Here is a 14633-nt window from a genome sequence, read left to right on the forward strand (position 1 = left end):
AACTAAACACCAGTGCTGAGGTATTAGAAAGCCAGGCGATTCCATCATGACAACCCAACCACTGAAATGGCCTAGCCATAGAAATAAAAGTCAACCACTCATGTTACATAGACGTAGCACGCGCTCCAGCAGGTATATCTCTTTGGTCACCCCCAAAGCCAATTCCTCCTTTGGCCGTCTCTCCTTCCAGTTCTCTGCTGCCAATGACTGGAACGAACTACAAAAATCTCTGAAACTGGAAACACTTATCTCCCTCACTAGCTTTAAGCACCAGCTGTCAGAACAGCTCACAGATCACTGCACCTGTAGCCCATCTATAATTTAGCCTAAACAACTACCCCTTCCCCTACTGTATTTATTTATGTATTTTGCTCCTTTGCACCCCATTATTTCTATTTCTACTTTGCACTTTCTTCCACTACAAATCTACCATTCCAGTGTTTTACTTGCTATATTGTATTTACTTTGCCACCATGGCCTTTTTTGCCTTTACCTCCCTTATCTCACCTCATTTGCTCACATTGTATATAGACTTATTTTTCTACTGTATGTTTGTTTTACTCCATGTGTAACTCTGTGTTGTTGTATGTGTCAAACTGCTTTGCTTTATCTTGGCCAGGTCGCAATTGTAAATGAGAACCTGTTCTCAACTTGCCTACCTAAATTTTACATTTTTAAAAAGGGGTTGAATACTTATTGGCTCAATGACTTGACATTTCATCTTTTCATATTTAATGAATTAGTAGAAATTGATAAAAACGTCATTCCACTTTGACATTATGGGGTATTGTGTGTGTAGCGGCTAAATTGTCCAATATAAATGTCACAATACAATTTCCACTTTAATCCTTTAGCCACAATGGAGAGGCATGAAATGTTAGTTTTGACGCATAAAAATCCAATGTCCAGAGTTTGATTCAAGTTGAAAAATAATACATTTGTCGTCTTCTGGATACAAAAATGCATAGAATTCTACCAAAACTAATTCTGATCATTAAACTAAAGGAACAAACAGCATGATAAGCATGGTCTGGTGTGGTCAAAAGACTGTGTGCCGCCATTCCAGTCACTCCCAGTAGGCCTTGGAGCATGTATGCCTTTTAACTGTATTCTACATTGGCCTGTAGAGAGGGTACACACACTTGACAGGGGATTAACGGCAAACACCCATACAACAGAAATGCATTGAATTGGAAACATGCCGATATACACTGACATATTTGGCTCCTACAGTGTGTATGCCAGTGACACAAAATCTCAATGTAATCCACTTTATACTCAGGCTGTAACTCCACAAAATTTGGAAAAAGTAAAGGGGTGTGAATATTTTCTGAAGGCTCTGTATGTATACAGGGCGTCATTATATAAACATACATAGACAAACATGTGTTTTCCAGTTTATAAAGTATTTAATCTGTGAAAAACAGCAGGAATCTGCCTCCACATTGGCAAATAAAGTGCAGTAACCGACAGTTACACAATACTGTCAAAACCATAATAAAATTAGTCAAAATAAGTTTTATAAAAACACCATAACGATTGAGATGGCTTCTTCCCTTTGCCCAGAGCAGACCTGCAAGCTACAGCCAACACCTATGATTTGATGAGGATGAGCTTGTTTCAGATTTGCACTGGTGTTAGGAAATTGATTGCATTGATGTATTGCCCTTAATACATTAAATCACCTGATCAAGATACAAATCATTCACATTTAGTTTTACAGACAGTAGTTATTACTCCGGTACCCAACAGCTTGCTGGGGTTTACCGCACAGTATAGGCCTTTATGTCAGCCCTTGCAAAATGTCCAAAAAGGCAAATAGCACACACATATATATTTCTCCTGCCAGCAGTACAGCAGATATACATTTCTCTCACCATGTACTGTCTGTGGGTTTCTCTCAGATACAGCCCAGCCACTGGCAGAGTGGGTAAACATTTCTCTGAGCAGTTATGAGGCTGTGGCCATGCAGAGACACATAAAAACGTGTGAAATCGATACACATTATTCATCACAGTCCAAGTCAACTTTTTGGACTAATCCACCTAGTGGAAGTGCATATATACAATACATTTCTCTTGAGTCTTCCTCAGAAATATATCTCTGCAAGTCTTGTTAGTGGCAAGGCATATATATAAATATATGGCTAATGATGGGGTCAGTGACACAGAACGTCGGTCTCAAACTGTAGCAGCTGTCCCATGAAGGCCAGGTTGGGAGAGATGACCTGGCGTCGCTGCTTCACGAAGTCGAAGGCCTCGTCCAATCGGACGCGGCGGGCGTGGATGAGGTAGGCCAGACAGATAGTGGCCGAGCGAGAGATGCCGGCCTGGCAGTGCACCAGCACACGACCACCACTCTCCTTCACCGAGTCTGCAACAGAGAAGGTACAGAGCAGGGTAGTTAGCTTTGAGCTCTGTGTTTTAGCACACAGTCTCAATAGTCTAAAATGGTTTCCTTCCTCATCTCTTCAATCTAGATATATGTGAAAGAAATGTCCCAGAAATTGGCAATCTTTCACCTGTCCCGCTTTTTCAAATTAAGGAGAGGAGACAATGGTCGTGTTCCCCTGCTCAGACGTAAGATCTGGCATGCGTCAGCAACAATGCCTTGATAGATACTTTACGTATCAGCTTACCACATCATATGTTATATTAATCTGGTGCACGACGCCACAGTCGATGACATGGCACGCAACCATTGGTGGATGACTGCAACATCTGAGCAGGGGAACCTGACCAATGTCTGCGTACCAAATTAGAATAAGGTGCCTTTGTTGGGACACACCCAGAAGGTGATGCTAGTAGTAGAACTGACCTATGAAGGCGATGGCCTCAGGGAAGCGAGCTGCGATGTCTGCAGCCAGGCTGTCCTCTACAGTGAGTCTCATGTATTTTAGGTCCTCTTCATATAGGTTGGGGCTGGAGGAGGACACGTTGAGCACTGCCGTGATCCCCGCTGCAGTGAGAGTTTCGCGCCGTGACGAATGAACTGCACTGCCCAGGAACAGGAAGGGGAGGAGCTCCACCGGACCCTCCTGTTAATCGAACACAAACCAACCAAACAAAAACAATAACCAACCAAAACATGACTTTGATTTCAATCCATGAAGGAAAAACATCCCAAACCAAATAAAGTAGTGGACAAATGTCTGAGAACAAATGTCCACATGCAACTGTTTCAGTTATTTTCCAAGTTTCTCACCTGATCATAGAGTGGTGTTTTCCGCCCTGTCACGCTTGGCTCCGGGTCCATCATTGCAGGGCTGTGTCCCAGCAGGCCTGGGGAGTTGAAACAGACTTCTGGATATTCTTCATGGAACCCCTCAAAGCCACCTGCCATTGAGAAACATTACAATGTCACTCAGCAGCTCATGACATAACTCCTTACCTCTTCTGTACCAGATAGGAACATGACCTAGTTAGATGATGGTTTGTAGAGGAAATTATTTTAAAAAAAATGTGTGTAACAAAATAATATGGTTATTATAATATTTTGGCCTAAAAATATTAATTAACAACTCCAACTTTGGACTTTTTGGGGTATTCTTATTCTATTTTATAGGCCCATTTGATTTCATTCAAAATGAATCTAATAGTCGACTTGTTTTGCTTTGTAGCCTAGTAAATCTCACCTTGTAGAAAGCAGATCTGTGCTGAGCTGGATTGGACATCGGCTTGTAGAGCGTTCAGCAGCATACTGGCCAAGCTTTCCCCTTTCAGTTCGGCCATAGAAAGGCTACTCTCATCAAGCACCACCATTGGCGAGAAATCCCCCCTGCACAGCTGACCAAGGAGGTCCTTGTCCGCGACCAACCACTCCAAACAAACAACGGAGCTCTTGGACCGACGCCGGAGCATCGAGTTCCAGTTGACATTGCGGGACTCAGAGATGTGAGTCCTGGAAAAGGCAAGGAAAGGCCGACAGTCCAGCAGTACACAGCCGCCTGAGGCGAACTGGTCCCGGGGAGTTCTGAGGATGTGGGCCAACTCAATACCAGTTATCTCCAGAGGTTCGCTGCTTGAACACATTATTTAGTTCTGGTCCCAAAAATAAACAGGTAAAAAAAATTACGCTTTGATTTGTTTCTCCTGTGGAAAGTTATAGACTAGCCTAAAAGCAACAAAATGTTTGTCAAAACAAACTTGTTCTTGATCAGAATATATTTAAAACTTGATCAACTAATTCAAACAATTTGACTTCAGCCAGAGAGTACTGAATATGACTATTTCCATAAACAATTCACCTCGAAATCAGTACTAAACTGTCTTTACCTCTTGTTTCTTGTTAAGAGATGGGATGAGATTGGAGGGGCAGGGTTTTATACCAAACTGCTACTCCGCCCTCTTTTTCCACATAAGAAGGACACATCACAGACGGAACGACCATATAAGCTCATCTGTCTGTACCGGAACTCCTTATAAGGTGTTTGACGTAAAAACTCAGATTTTCCAAAACCACACGTGGTGCTCAGGGTTTACCCTGTGTTTGTTCTATCTAAATTACATCATGTTTAGACTTGAAGCACCCATTTTTAACACACACACATTTCATTTAAACTGTTTCCATTGATTCACGGCTGATTCATTGAAATTGCAGGGGGGTAGCCTATGACATATAAAACATATTATTATTTACATACTATTTTGTTATCAATCAAGGGTTTACAGATACGTTTAGGGTTGGGTTAAAGGTTATGGTCAGATAAATATCTTTGTTTCAGTTCCCATCCTCTAGTTGTGTCCTTGCCTTTGGTTACAGTTGGACGTGTGAACGTTGATTAGAATTAATACCTTGCTGTTGATTAGAATGGATATCCATAGTTTGGAAAGCCAGCCAGCCACCCATCCAAACTACAGAACAGATACAAAGTGTGTGAATGTCTGTTTGAGATGCAGTAATATATATATATATATATATATATATATATAAAATAATATATATATATTATTTTACGAGTAACTTTTCATCAAAAATACATGTTTTAGGCATAGTTAAAGTGAAGCAAGTCAATTCTGGTCTTCATTTTGACAGTTTGTTTCAAAAGTTATATATTTTGGTCATTTAGTAGTAAATCTATCTCTTTTTCACCCTAGAGGTGCAACTCTACCGTTGAAATCATGATGCAGAGGGAAGGTGCCTCTACGTCATCTCAAGGGAGGGATTCAGGGTGTCCGCTTTGTTATTGTTCTAACTGCAGATTGCAGCTTTAAATCAAATCAAATGTTATTTGTCACATGCGCCAAATACAGCAGGTGTAGACTTTACTGTGAAATGCTTACTTATGAGCCCTTTCCCAACAATGCAGAATTAAAAAGTAAGAAAATCAACTATTTTGTGAATGTTGAGAATATTATAAAGAAAATGTGCCAAACAAACAGGCATGGAATATACCAGGCTGCAGGACTATGTGTGTGTGTGTGTGTGAATTGGTGGGTGCATTCATGCATGTGTGTGTGAGCGTTTATGTAATGAGTTAGGCTATTCTGCACAGCAGAGAAGGGTAAATATTTACATCATCCCCTATTCATAAACTGTTTCCCACCCCCTCTCTCTCGCTCCCTCCCTCTCTCTGATTTACATGTTAATCTGACCCCAGTCTGGTTGGAGTTGTCCCTAATCTGAGCTAATGTTCTGTAGAATTCCATTTATTAACTCTCTTTCATAGCATTAATTAACTCTGTTATTCATAACTCTGTTTCAACTTTGGCTCCATTCATTCTTTACAACAACAATAGTAACCATGATTGTCTACCACTGGTGAGTCATAACTGTGTGCAGTGATGATGTATGTAGTTGTAATGATGTAGTTGTATGTAGGCAGCAGGACTGTGGTACTATGCTAGAGTATCTACCTTCCATCAGCACAAAATACAGCTAAACAGTCATCTGACCTCCTGCTCCCTTCTCCACCACTTCCTTGTAATCCACAGCACATCCATTCACTCTTTCTCCCACTCTTTCCCTCCCACTCCACTTCCTTTCTCTCCCTCCATCTCCCGTTCTCTCTTTCCCCCTCCCTTGCCTTTGTAAGCTGAGACTGCACGTATTGTGCCAGAGTGACACACACACACACACACACACACACACACACACACACACACACACACACACACACACACACACACACACACACGGTTATAATTGCCAACAGGCACACTCACGCAACACATATCATGCTTGCCAACCGCTGAGCTAGCTTTACTGACGTGCAATACAAACACAATCTGTCATGCTCTCCCACACAAAACCCAGAATATTACTCAGAGAGCTACAGTACAGTGTTCTATGATCCTTCCTTAAATAGAGACTGTGTGTGTGTCAACGCACCTGAGGGTGCGCATGGAGGTTAGAGTAACAGGATGTGTGTGGTACAGCTTCCTGTAATGCTGACATGTGAGCGAACGACAAGAGGAAAACACCCCCATGACCCCACACACACACACACACACACACACACACACACACACACACACACACACACACACACACACACACACACACCTTTAAAACCTTCATAGGGGAAAATACACTTTGTTAATTTTCCAAACGAGTCAGTGAGCAATGCAACAGTGAAATTAATTATTGATGCCTCCCTCATAATGTAGGATGCTGTGGCTAACACTGAGGCAGTGTGACAAGTCTCTTTTAAAGTCAAGCATTGTCAGTAAAAGGGGCTATTCCATGAAGGTGGGAAATAAAACAAAAGCGCTACAGTAGTCAAGACCCTGTATCTCTTATTACTAATAAAGGTTAAGATAGGAAATTCAAATATTTTGAAAGGTAAGATGACTAATAACTTAGCTTGTTTTCAGTTTCACTCACTTGATTACATTGCACAAGTGAAGAAAAACCTTGTGTGTATGTTCATCAACAGTATTATTGCGCATATCAATGTTGAGCAACCATGACGCTTTGCAGAGACACAATGGACACTTTGAAGGAGCTGGTTTTGCAAATGGAATATTTTTTTGCGAGAGGAAACTATCTTTTGATTGATTGATTGGCTAATAACTCCAGTACAAAATACTGATGGTGATGATGAGTGAAGGGCCCTAATGTAGACTGTTTTACTTCTCTGTTATGTCCCTCTCTCCTCCCTCCCTCTCTCACTCACGTGTCTCTCTCTATCCCACTTTTTCATACTCTCTTTATCTGAATGAAAAGGAAACTTGAATATGAAAACTGTCTCTGTTTCCCCTTCCCTCCCCCTCACTTACCCTCCCCTCCTGCTCCCACAGTGGATTATCTAGAATTATGTTAACGTTTGGGAATATTAATCTGAAAAAGTCTGTAATCCAGGAGTTTTACCTCCATCCCTCACTCCTCTCATCCTCCCTCTTTTCATCCTATCCCACGTGTCTATAATCTTCTCTCCGTTCAGAAAACCTTATTGAGGTCAATCAAGTGAATTAAATTAAATGATGTGTGTGTGTGTGTGTGCTACATTATCTGAGATACAGTTATTAACAGTATCAATATTAATTTACACCCTTTCTCTTAACTCTTTTGTGTTTATTTAACTCAAAATCTTGTCCATCCCTTCTCATATTCCACATCAGTCACATTCTTGTTCCTCTGTCATCATCTCTCCCCTTCCCTTCCCTCTCCTCCTCTTCTCTCTGTTGTCTCAGAGTAATCAATCTGGTGGTAGAACACACACACACACACACACACACACACACACACACACACACACACACACACACACACACACACACACACACACACACACACACACACACACACACACACACACACACATTGTTCAGTCTTTATGACATGATGTCATTCTATTTTCTCTTCAACTCTGACACCAGAAATGTGTCCTTGATTATTCAAGGAAAAAGTTTACATTTCTGTTACTTCTCACTCTGCTGTATGTGTAGTATCTTTCCTATTTATTGTAATTCTGTATCTACTATTCCGGGCAACTGACAGTAGACACTTCAAAATGTAACATCTGTTGGGAGGCTGTGGGATATGAGGGTAATGAGGAACAATTCTATCGGTGCGATTTCCTACACAGGGCATATTTTGAATTTTGGAAGGGAAATGAGATTGGACTTGTCTGCTACCACAGAAGATCTGTCCTGGTTCTGCCAATTTCACATGGCCAAACTTCTCAATTCATCTTTTGAACATCCATTCATATTTTTTCTAATGAATCCCTCCATCATTCCTCCATCATCTCTCTCCCCCTCTCTGTCTCTCCCACTCAAATATTTAAGCAATCATTCATAATTTAATCAATCACTCATTCTGTCACTATCTCCTCCTCCCCTTTCTCTGTCTTTCTCCCTCCCTCTCCCTCACCCCATCATTCACTCTGTCCCCCACTCTCACCCTCCATCCCTCTCTCACCCAAAAGCAATAGCAAGGCCTAGGCTGGCCGTCAGACTCAGGGCAGTAATTATGATGATGATGACCAGCAGGAGGTCAGTGGGAGGGTGAGAAATGGGGGAGGCATCATAACTAGGAGGGAGGGAGGGCAGGGTGAGGAGAGATCTGGGAGTCGGGACAGGTGACGGGGTGACTGTGGACAAAAGAGAGGGAGAGGTGAAGGGTGATCTGGCCTATTCTGTTTCCAAACGTCTTTATTTCCATCCGATTTCATGCCTATTCTACTGGAGAATTGTAACTCCTGAATGTCTATGCCTCTATCAATGGCTTTGTTAAAGACTGATCTGTCCTCTTGAAGTAATCACTAATCTAACACAGCTGGATAAGTGAAAGCAAAGAATATAACTTTTAACAACTCTTATCACTTTAACATTCAGGGAAGGGAGAAAGGGACGATGCATTTCTGAAGTAGGCCAGGGGCTACATGTATTCAAACTGGCCTACCAGTGAGCAGGAAGTGTGTGCGTGAAAGGACAGTTCCTTTGCCATCCGTTAGGAGGCAGCGGTACATGCCCTCCTCATCGACATGCAGCTGGTTCAGCACCACAGAGGAATCCTCAGTAACCACCAACACTCTGAAATCACCCTCTGTCAGCTAGAGGGAAGTGAAAATGGGAAAGGGATGGATGAAAGACAAAATGAATAACATTACATGTATGTGTTCAAAGCCAGAATGCTCCTGTGTGTTTGTCTGCGTGTGTGTGTGTGTGTGTGTGTGTGTGTGCACCCTCACGTCTTACATTTGCAGTCCTTTGCGTCCCTGGAGCCCAGGTGTAGTGATAATCTGGCTGGCCCACCACTAGACTATGCCAGGGGAGGAAACAGTCCAACACTGCCTGTCCCCCCTCTGCTGCCTCCACTGGATACTCTACCAGAGAGAGGAGTAGGGGGAGGGGGGAGGGAGTGAGGAAGAGAGAAGAATGGTTAGAGGAAGGGAGGGATAGACAGAGGGATTGATTTAACCTCAGACTAAAATAGTTTGAACAGGTCAGTATTACCTAAGAAATCTATGACATTCAAGAAGAGTAGACAGCACTGCTGCATAAAGACACACACACACACACACACACACACACACACACACACACACACACACACACACACACACACACACACACACACACACACACACACACACACACACACACACACACACACACAGGCTCGCCCACGCATGGACGCACACATGGATGCACGCACACACACTCACCACCGCAGTCCTGAGTGGTAGAGGGGCAGGTGTGCAGCTTGTACTGACAGGAAAGGCAGTTCATTACTCTCTGGTACAGCAACCCTGCAGTTTAGAAAGAGAGCACAAGTTGTTGCTGATCTATAAAGTAATAACTGTAACGGAAGAGGTTGTGTGTGTGTGTGTGTGTACGTGTGCGCGTGCGCGCGTGTGTGTGTGTGTGTGTGTGTGTGTGTGTGTGTGTGTGTGTGTGTGTGTGTGTGTGTGTGTGATCACAGGCCCATAGGTGAGGTAATGATATGGAAATCAAAGTAAAAGTGATGAAATGATGGCACTATGGAAGGGGGTGAAAGGAATGGCAGATTAAAAGACTAATTAATTAATTTGATCATGGGCTTACCACATTTGTTTGGGCAGAGACCTGACAAAATGAAAAGACATTAGTTAAATTCCACTCTATGTAAAGTGTTGCCATACACTGTTATTACAGAAAGAATCATAAACATATTACACTGTTAGTATTACTGTTGGTATTGTTGATATTAACACTTGGCTACAGCTGAACCCTTCACCTTTCTGGACAAAAGTCTGCAGGTGTTTCTCTAGAATTTTCCTGCCTTTCTCCAGAATTTGAATGGCCTCAAACGTCAGAGGCCCTTACACAGGGAGAGGACAGACAGACGGTAGTCAGTTTCACACGCACACAAATACACAAGCACAAACGCACGCACGCACGCAGGCACACACCTGTGAGTTGGCTGCCTTGGAAACGGTCAAACTCACTCTGGTATTCTGTACTGGCCCTGTATAGGGTGGTCGGGTCTGGGCGCACACACACGTACACACGTACACCACACGCACACACACACACACACACACACACACACACACACACACACACACACACACACACACACACACACACACTTACTAACGTGCACTGTAACGCCTACTAAGAGGCCTGGACCTTTATGGCACAGTTGGTAGTGCGCTTGGCTCGTAAGTAACCACCACCTACCAATAACTCCGCTATACTGGTTGCTGGTGGTTGTGTAGGTGACGTAGGCGTAGTCTAGAATATTCTTCAGTTCTATCTGGTCCTCTACGGTGGCAGAGGCAGCAGCCAATAGGTAGTCTTCATGGAGGAGCCTGACCCTGCGGTCACACTGCAGACAGGGTCTCCCTGCAGGGACACAGCACAGCAGGGACAGCAGACATAGAAGGCTGGGGAAAGACAGGAGCCAGACAGACAGGGGGAAAGACAGGGCCCTAACTGCCTTTTCCATAGCTAACTTTACTGACATAGAGATGGAGAGCGATTGACCTAAGTCGTTTCAACACCAAAGCATTATGATGCTCTACAAATGCGTAACTCCATGACAGCTGTTTTAATGTCTACTGGGCAATGTTGGCAGGAACAATATACAACCTTCTAATACGGGAAGATAAACTTGCTAACTGCTCACTAAACAAAAGCAACTTAAGTGGTAGAATTAGAATGAGTACTATAGAATTAGAATGAAGAATTCCATTTCTATGGCAGCAAGCAACACATAGTACTGTGAAGTCACAAACACTAAAGTTTGAAACACTTAAAAACACTTCATAGAAATATAATTCTACTGTGTTCCTGCAGTAACTTTACAGGGACATCACAACTGTATTGCTTTGCATAGTTCAATGTAGGACTAATGGGAACACTTTGTTAAGTTTGTGGCTCACTGCTGACACTCAGTGGTGGAAGCTGGGCATGTGAAACAGTGAAGGCCTGTAACTGCTCGATCAAATCCACTAATATAATAACAACATAGCTGACATGATAATGTATAGTCATGGAGGGTCAATAAAAGGTGTTCATGATTGGCACCCTATTCTCTATGCAGTATAATACTTCTGACAAGGGCCCATAGGGATCTGTTCAAAAGCAGTGCATTATATAGGCCAGTGAACAGGGTTCCAGTTGGGATGCAGTCAGTGTTTCAGTATTAAAGCATTCATCAGGGTGTTTTCAACACTGAGCTATATATTGCCAGGGCATGACAGTAAAACAACTAATAACATAATAGGCTAACAATGATAGACAGGAGACAAACCATGTAAATGACATCCATTTTTTATTGGCTGGCTATATCTATCTGTTATCAAAACCATACTTATCAGAATGACTGGACATGGATAAAGCAACAGAATGAACCCTGTGTAACAAACCCAGGCTACGTCCCAAATAGCACCCTATTCCCTAAAGTGCACTATTTTGGACAAGAAACCTATGGGCCCTGGTCGAAAGTAGTGAACTGGGCCTCCCAAGTGGCTCAGTGGTCTAAGGCACTGCATCTCAGTGCTACAGGCTTTACTACACACCCGGGTTCATTCCTGGGCTGTGCCACAACCGGCCGTGTCCGGGAGTCCCATAGGAAGGTGCACAATTGGCCCAGCGTCTGGGTTAGGGGCTTTACTTGGCTCATTGCGCCCTAGCGACTCCTTGTGTTGGGCCGGGTGCCTGCATGCTGGCCCCGGTTGCTAGTTGAACGGTGTTTCCTCTGACACATTGGTGCAGCTGGCTTCTGTCTTAAACTGGGAAGTGTTAAGAGCGCGGTTAGGTGGGTCATGTTTCGGAGAACGCATGACTCCACCTTCGCCTCTCCCGAGCCTGTTCGGGAGTTGCAGCTATGACAAGTTAAAAATTTGGGGGTAAAATAAAATGTTAAAAGTAGCGCAATAATAGGGTGCCATTTGGGACAGAACACTGTAAGAACACTTTACATTAAACCCATGTAGCTGTTCTAAAACTACTTTGGTATCCAGAATGAAATTACTCAACAGTTCATGGTAACAGCAGATAATGTATATGAAACAATGATTGATTGCAATCATTAATTAGTTGATAAACAATTACAATGAACAGGAATGGTTTGATTTACTATTGTAGTTACTATTAGTTACGTTCAACTATTCTATGTAAGTTTAAACATAACGTGTTGCTATAATAACAGATCAACTGACTCCATGTTTTTGGAAACCAGAATGTGTACGTGGCTTTACAATAAACAATGACTGGATTATAATGAGAGGAAAATCACCAAGTGATAACACCAACTAATCAATATTCCATGCATGTACATTAGTCATTGCAAATTATTATTTACATGTCAAGACACTTTATTTAAATTTAATTCAATAGCAAATAATAGTAAGGACGGTCTATTGATACATACCATCGGAAAGTATTCAGACCCCTTGACTTTTTCCACATTTTGTTACATTACAGCCATATTCTAAAATGGATTAAATAACAAAAAATCCTCAGCAATCTACACACAATACCTCATAAAGACAAAGCAAAAACATGTTTTTAGAAATGTTTGCACATATATTATAAATATTAATCAGAATTACCTTATTTACATAAGTATTCAGAGCTCAGGTTCATCCTGTTTCCATTGATCATCCTTGAGATGTTTCTACAACTCCATTGGAGTCCACATGTGGTAAATTCAATTCATTGGAGATGATTTGGAAAGGTACACACCTGTCTATATAAGGTCCCACACAGTTGACGGTACATGTCAGAGCAAAAACCAAACCATTTCCTTCGAAGGAATTGTCCGTAGAGCTCAGAGACAGCATTGTGTCGAGGCAGAGATCTGGGGAAGGGTACCAAAACATTTCTGCAGCATTGAAGGTCCCCAAGAACACAGCGGCAGCCTCCATCGTTCTTAAATGGAGGTTTGGAACTACCAAGACTATTCCTAGAACTGGACGCCATTCTGGATACCAAACTGAGCAATCGGGGGGGAAAGGGCCTTTGTCAGGGAGGTGACCAAGATCTCCAGAGGTCCTCTGTGGAGATGAGAGCACGTTCCAGAAGGACAACCATCTCTGCAGCACTCCACCAATCAGGCCTTTATGGTAGACTAAGCCACTCCTTAGTAAAAGGCACATGACAGCCCGCTTGGAGTTTGCCAAAAGGCACCTAAAGGACTCTCAGACCATGAGAAACAAGATTCTCTGGTCTGATGAAAGCAAGATTGAACTCTTTGTTCTGAATGCCAAGCAACAAATCTGGAGAAAACCTGGCACCATCCCTACGGTGAAGCATGGTGGTGGCAGCATCATACTGTGGGGATGTTTTTCAGCGACAGGGACTGGGAGACTAGTCAGGATCAAGGCAAAGCTGAACAGAGCGATCCTTGATGAAAACCTGCTCCAGAGCGCTCAGGTCCTCAGACTGGGGCGAAGGTTCACCTTCTAACAGGACAACTATTCTAAGCACACAGCCATTATTTAACCTTTAACTAGGCAAGTCAGTTAAGAACAAATTCTTATTTACAATGACGGCCTACCAAACACGGACGATTTGATTCAGCCTGGTTTCGAACCAGGGACTGTAGTGACGACTCTTGCACTGAGATGCAGTGCCTTAGACCGCTACGCCACCCGGGAGCCCAAATGCAGTAGTGGCTTCGGGACAAGTCTCTGAATGTCCTTGAGTGGCCCAGCCAGAGCCCGGACTTGAACCCGATCGAACATCTCTGGAGAGACCTGAAAATAGCTGTGCAGCAACGCTCCCCATCCAATCTGACAGAGCTTGAGAGGATCTGCAGAGAAGAATGGAAGAAACTCCACAAATACAGGTGTGCCAAGCTTGTAGCGTCATACCCAAGAAGAATCGATGCTGTAATCACTGCCAAAGGTACTTCAACAAAGTATTGAGTAAAGGGTCTGAATACTTATGTAAATGTAATATTTCAGTTTTACATTTTTTATAAATTAGCAAACGTTTCTAAAAACAAGTTTTTGCTTTGTCATTTTGAATACTTTCCAAAGGCACTGTAAATACAGTTAAATACCCTCGTAAATATAAAATCCCCATATTTGGGGACCCTATTTGTTGTCTTTATTCAATTCAGTTTGGTATGAGAACGGTAGCCCCTATCTGCAAAAGCAGGGCGTATGCAGAAAGCAGAGTATCTTGGCTATTGATCTGTACCTTAAAATCCTTGGTCTGACTTACTACCATATATGGGCATACAAATGCATA

At 42.7% G+C, this 14633-nt stretch overlaps 2 protein-coding genes across 2 annotated transcripts; both read right to left on the bottom strand.

Annotated features, from left to right (window-relative positions):
• Nucleotides 1–1389: 1389 nt before the first annotated feature.
• Nucleotides 1390–4303, bottom strand: dusp2 (dual specificity phosphatase 2). Its single transcript, XM_045703226.1, has 4 exons — nt 3635–4303; nt 3205–3335; nt 2818–3037; nt 1390–2373 (listed from the first exon to the last, which is right to left on the bottom strand). Exons 1-4 carry the CDS (start codon nt 4029–4031, stop codon nt 2159–2161), a joined length of 963 nt encoding a protein of 320 aa, XP_045559182.1. The 5' UTR covers nt 4032–4303; the 3' UTR covers nt 1390–2158.
• Nucleotides 4304–8360: 4057 nt separating this feature from the next.
• On the bottom strand, nt 8361–11057 carry izumo1 (izumo sperm-oocyte fusion 1). Its single transcript, XM_014161597.2, has 8 exons — nt 10611–11057; nt 10340–10414; nt 10165–10248; nt 9993–10013; nt 9614–9697; nt 9144–9271; nt 8848–8998; nt 8361–8536 (listed from the first exon to the last, which is right to left on the bottom strand). Exons 1-8 carry the CDS (start codon nt 10894–10896, stop codon nt 8361–8363), a joined length of 1005 nt encoding a protein of 334 aa, XP_014017072.2. The 5' UTR covers nt 10897–11057.
• Nucleotides 11058–14633: the final 3576 nt, after the last annotated feature.

This window comes from Salmo salar, chromosome ssa20 (genome assembly GCF_905237065.1).
Source record: "Salmo salar chromosome ssa20, Ssal_v3.1, whole genome shotgun sequence".
Lineage (NCBI taxonomy): Eukaryota > Metazoa > Chordata > Actinopteri > Salmoniformes > Salmonidae > Salmo > Salmo salar.

Bases quoted from the DNA above. Each gene is read 5' to 3' on its own strand.
- dusp2 (XM_045703226.1), bottom strand. From the start codon at position 4,031: ATGTGTTCAAGCAGCGAACCTCTGGAGATAACTGGTATTGAGTTGGCC. The intron at 3,336-3,634 runs GTGAGATTTACT...TCTCAATGGCAG, and splicing joins ACAGATCTGCTTTCTACAAG to GTGGCTTTGAGGGGTTCCAT. The intron at 2,374-2,817 runs GTCAGTTCTACT...TCTCTGTTGCAG, and splicing joins TGAGGCCATCGCCTTCATAG to ACTCGGTGAAGGAGAGTGGT.
- izumo1 (XM_014161597.2), bottom strand. From the start codon at position 10,896: ATGTCAGTAAAGTTAGCTATGGAAAAGGCAGTTAGGGCCCTGTCTTTC. The intron at 10,249-10,339 runs GTGTGTGCCTGC...TCCCTGTGTAAG, and splicing joins CCAAGGCAGCCAACTCACAG to GGCCTCTGACGTTTGAGGCC. The intron at 10,014-10,164 runs GTGAAGGGTTCA...TCATTTTGTCAG, and splicing joins GCAGACTTTTGTCCAGAAAG to GTCTCTGCCCAAACAAATGT.